We start from the raw sequence: 5,272 nt of genomic DNA, 5'->3' as shown, positions 1-5,272 counted from the left end.
ATCGTTTAGAGGCTGAACGATTGCTGATCCGACGTTATTTTGCGGATGATTCAACCTATGGTCACAAGCAATTTCGCAAAAGGTTACATATGAGTAAATGTTTGTTTATGCGACTTGTTGGTGACCTAGAGATGAATTATTCTTATTTTCAAACAACATGGGATGCAACAAATTAGAGAAGTTTTAGTGCGATACAGAAATGCACATCAATAATACATTTATTAGCGATGGGTCATAACCCAGACTTGTTAAATGAGTACCTGAATATGTCCAAAAGAATTTCTAGTGAAGCTCTTCAAACCTTTTGCTACGGTGTTGTCAAAATGTATAAGGTTGAATATTTACGCCGTCCAATATCCACTGACATTCAACTTTTGTATGAAGCACATGAAGCTAGACATGGATTCATTGGGATGCTTGGTAGCACTGAGGCATACATTGGAATTAGAGGAATTGTCCAACGAAATTAAGAGGCCAATACATGAGGGGTGACCATCAGTATCTAACAATGATACTAGAAGCGGTGACGTCACGAGATTTATGGTTTTGGCATGCATTCTACGGTGTAGCCGTTTCAAACAATGATAATCACCACTGTTTGATGAGAAATATCATGGAACATGACCCGATTGCTCATTTTATCTGAATGATGAACACTACAAACATGGTTACTATCTTACGGAAGAAATGTATCCATCATGAGAATTATTTGTGAAAGCATATCCATATATCTAGTAACCGACAAAAAGAAACGGTTTAAGGTAGCATAAGAATTAGCAAGAAAGGAGATAGAAGGTGCTTTGGGTTCCTTAAAGGACGTTTGGACATATTAAAAATGTCTGCACGGGCTATGACGGTGAAGAAAACAAAAAATATAATGTACGCTTGTATTATACTACACAATAAGATATTGAAAGGTGAGGGTGATGCGATATATCATGTGCATTAGCCTGACCCCCACCCCGCTGACGAAGTCGATGACTAATAAATAGTGCATGAATTGCGCAATGTTGAAACCCACCACAAGTTCCGATTCAATCTTACTGATAACATTAAATATGTCTACATTCCAACCCTGGATAATAACTAGTTAATTTTAATTGTCGTTTTAGGATTTAACTTTTAATTGTTTCGGCGACTGCAATTCCAACCACCACATGTCTACAAATTCAGATATTACATGTTTGTAGCTTGAGCACCGTAGGTTTGGACACCGACCAGTAACTTTGGAGTACCAACACTATAACTTCATAATAAGCTTCTCCCAAACTTTTCTCATATGTGAAAATTTTCATATATTTCACTAACTTGTCACTTTCGAACATGTTTTTCCATCGCCAGAGGCTCTCTCTTTAGGCCGCCTCACAGAGGCGAACTCGTCCCTTTGGGATCAAACCCGCCTTATACAAATATGCATTCCACATGACTGACTTGTATTAGATCATAACTTTGATCCCCTTTGAAACTAGTATAAATTCTCATTACACGTACATGGCTTTATAGATAAATGACACACTGTTGGTAGGTAACGAGTCTACCTCTTAGAATAAACTTGTTCTCATCAAGATCAATGTTATAGCTCGAAGATTCGTATTGAACTCGGATCCTACGCAAGTAAACCTTGATAAAAGAGGGATTGACATTGACTTCACTTTTATGTACTAACTACGAGTCAAATATTGAGACGATTGATTACATTTTTATAACTTATCAATACCCAGTGATTAAAAATCTTTGTATTCAGATTCCCTTGTTTAGTCGTGGCACACCCCTCCCACAAACGCAACCCATCTCAAGGGGACCAGAAAAGGTGTTTCAAGTCTTTTGTTCCCCCCTGAGTAGGCGACAAAAACTTTTTGGACAAAAACGATAAATTTTGACAAACAATTCTACAATTTTATCATAAACAAATAAATAACCGACTTCAAAACTCCATTATAGTTATTTCTATCCAATAACTTGTTTTTTTTCATTATCTTATTATTTAATAACATTTCCATTGCTATCAAAATAACAATTTTCGTCAAACCACAAACGCACACATATCATACCCATAAGCAAACCAACAACTCCTGACCCACCCCTCCACCCGCACTCACACACGCTCGCCCATGCAAACAAGCCGACATTGGCATGAGTGGGTAAAATTTTAATCAATGAAAGTTTTATCATTTTAAAAAAAACAATAAGTTTAAAAAATCAATAAAAGGGTATTTTGGTCGTATTATGTAATTTACTTTCCAATTCCTCTGAAACTAAACAGAAAACAAATTCAATTCCATGTCAACCAAATGCATAAAAGATTCCAATTCCTTTAGATTTCATTCCTTCCAAAAACATTATGGGAAGCAAACGCCCCCTTAGTTTGTTATTCTTATAAAAGAATTCTCTACTATCAAATCTTATAAAGAATCCCTTAACATATGGTCATTAAAATGCCCTCAAATTTAAAATGTTGTAATTAATAGGTCAATTTGTAGATAATGACAGGTAACCTAGAAAAAGAAAACGAATCATAATACACATTAAATAGCAATAATTTATAACAAATAAGTAATCAAATTGTTTGTTTATAAATTTATTATGAGACATTTTTATGTGATATTATTCTCAGAAATTGCACTAGAAAGCCATACATTGTACTCATCCATCCGAATTATAAATGAGCTTGAACTAGGGGAACCTCCTCCACCATATACCTATGCATACAAGAAAAACATATAAAGTTAAATTCAAGAAATAGCAACCTACTTTTATTCATTTCTTTATTACATCTTAAATGAAAGTACATTGCTATATCTTACTTATATATATATATATATATATATATATATATATATATATATATATATATATATATATATATATTTCTGTTATGCATACCTTTGCAATCACAGATGTATCAGTGGATCTATCTTTACTTCGCAGACACATTTTAAGATTTTTCCCTTGCATGTAAACAACTGCTCCAATAGGCCTAAAATTATAAACTTTTTTGTTATTATTACATTTATCAGATCTGATTAATTTATGTAAAGCATACATTTTTATAAAACTGAAATACCTCAAACCAGCTGCTTCACTTTTTATGCTGAGTTTCTTACCAATTTCATCACTTAAATTAGGGTTTCCATCGATTCTAACCCCCAAACACTCCCCATATAATCCTCTGCCCAACCTAACTTTAAACACCTTTTTCATAAATTTAGATGACAATCTCTCTTGATCAGCTATGGTAGCACTTCCATGTGCAACTAAATTCATCACATTAATCTTCATTAACTGTTTAGATATACAAATTTGAGCAAAGTTTAGTTTACAATCATATAGAAAAAGTTCAAAAACCTTAAAGAAAGATATGGTAAGTGTTGTATGCATAAAGTGTTGGATGATAATCATGCTTAAGAACAAAGAAAGTTCTTTGGACTGAACGAACAGTCATAATGAGAGTAAATGACCATTTTACCCTTCTGTATAGAAGGTTTGCACTAACCTATTGTGCATTGGCAAAACTGAAAACAAAATAGAGGGCAACAGAAAGTCAAAAACATTTGGTAAGGGCATAAAGTTAAGAAAAGCATGAAACCTGTTCAAACATATGTGGATTTGTGATGCAATTCAACTTTGAACGCCAAATGGAGAGTCCAATATTGAATTCTTTGATATCTGGGAAGCTCCACCTTCGAAGATCTCCATCTTCGATGTATTTAAGGACCATTTCCACTCTTTCTTGATCTTCACTGTTCAATAGATTTGCATTATGCCCCTAGTTAAGAGAATATGTAAACAAAGGTTATAAAAGCATGAGTAGTGAATATTCTGTTAGTATTTGACTCAAGCTGTATATTGGAAGGTTTTATTAGTTTTGTGAATATCAGATACTGATGCAGTGATAATTGATCCAGCAGCCAAATGCAGTGATTAAACATTATATCACCAAAGCTAACTATTTAATTAATCAAATTAGATTTATGAGTGCAGTATTCTGAATGAAATATTGTTCTACATGTGTTGTCTTCAACCACAAAGATGCAATGAAGTTGTAATCAAACAAAAGCATCATATGAGATAAGAGGATACCTGATTTACTTACATCATTAGACCTCGTTTCTGATAGCTTGGCACAGAAATAGTCATATACAGCAGAGGAACTGCTCTTCTCCAAATTGACATGGTATGTAAGATTGCTGTTATGATCCTCATACAAATGGATATCAGACAGTGTGGACTTTCGGTGATCGAATCCTATCACCCTAATTATTTTTTAAGAATCAACCAGAAAATAAGCGATTCACATCAGGATGATCACACATAAACAAGCGGAATGAAGAAACTTGATTACATACTGGCATGATGTCCGCCGTGAAAGCTCGGCTGCAAACCCTTTAGGGCCAAGAAAATCAAGAAAGTAATATTTCTCAACTCCATCAATACGCAAATCTTCAACCCTGTTTCAGATACGATCATCCAACTTAAAATTATGAAGTAACGAATGCAGAGAAAGACGAACCAAGAATGCATAATGTGGTGAATTCGCAAATCGCAACAGCAAACTTGTTGATTTTCAGTGGGAGAATGTAGAATCATTTTACCTGAAAGGTTCGACGGATGAGAAGGGCAAGATGAGGCATGGGATATTGAGGTGGCGATGAAAAAGGTGAGCAAATAGAGCTGAGAATGCTCCGGAAAAAGAAGGATAGTTGTAGAGAACTAAGTTTTGGGTACGTTCTTCGCGAGCTCTGGTGAGTGATTCCAGTGCGGCATTTGATCGAAAACCTTGCGGGCGTCCTAACGTTGTGGTTTGGAATCTAGCGATTCCGCTCCGGTTCTTCCCAACGAGTGAGATCGAGTGTCCCAGTGTCATTTGCTACAATCAAATTACCTCGAACTTGTTATTGCTTTTAGACCATTAGTTGTTGGCAAGATGCAGCATCAACAACATGCCAAATAAGCAAGCATGTGTTGCCACACAAGCAAAGTGTCGCGCGTGAAAATGAACAACAAACATAAGCAAATGGTGTTATAACACCAACACCAAGTGAAAAGATAAGATAGAACAACAAAATATAACACCAACTTTTTAAGAATAAATATGTTTTATTAATTTTTTTATTTTTTTATTTTGATTGTTGACAAAGGCTAAAAAGAGGGCAATGTTCACATTTTTACTCGTTGCTTTAGGTTGTAACGGCAACAAGAAGCCCCATGACAAGAATCAACTAGATGCTGGGGCTGTGTACAACAAGATGCAACGCTGTTGTGGACGTCCACC

General features: G+C 35.1%; 1 protein-coding gene across 1 annotated transcript; it reads right to left on the bottom strand.

Moving 5' to 3' along the window:
* Positions 1-2,496: 2,496 nt before the first annotated feature.
* Positions 2,497-4,989, bottom strand: LOC144997479 (heat shock protein). Its single transcript, XM_078957392.1, has 7 exons — positions 4,593-4,989; positions 4,347-4,448; positions 4,094-4,253; positions 3,587-3,766; positions 3,065-3,282; positions 2,884-2,977; positions 2,497-2,699 (listed from the first exon to the last, which is right to left on the bottom strand). The coding sequence occupies exons 1-7, from the start codon at positions 4,862-4,864 to the stop codon at positions 2,595-2,597; spliced, it is 1,131 nt and encodes a 376-aa protein (XP_078813518.1). The 5' UTR covers positions 4,865-4,989; the 3' UTR covers positions 2,497-2,594.
* Positions 4,990-5,272: the final 283 nt, after the last annotated feature.

This window comes from Lactuca saligna, chromosome 5, assembly GCF_052625555.1.
Source record: "Lactuca saligna cultivar CGN05327 chromosome 5, ASM5262555v1, whole genome shotgun sequence".
Taxonomy (NCBI): domain Eukaryota; kingdom Viridiplantae; phylum Streptophyta; class Magnoliopsida; order Asterales; family Asteraceae; genus Lactuca; species Lactuca saligna.
Note: the sequence above shows the minus strand (reverse complement) of the source record. Positions and strands in the feature narration are given on the sequence as shown.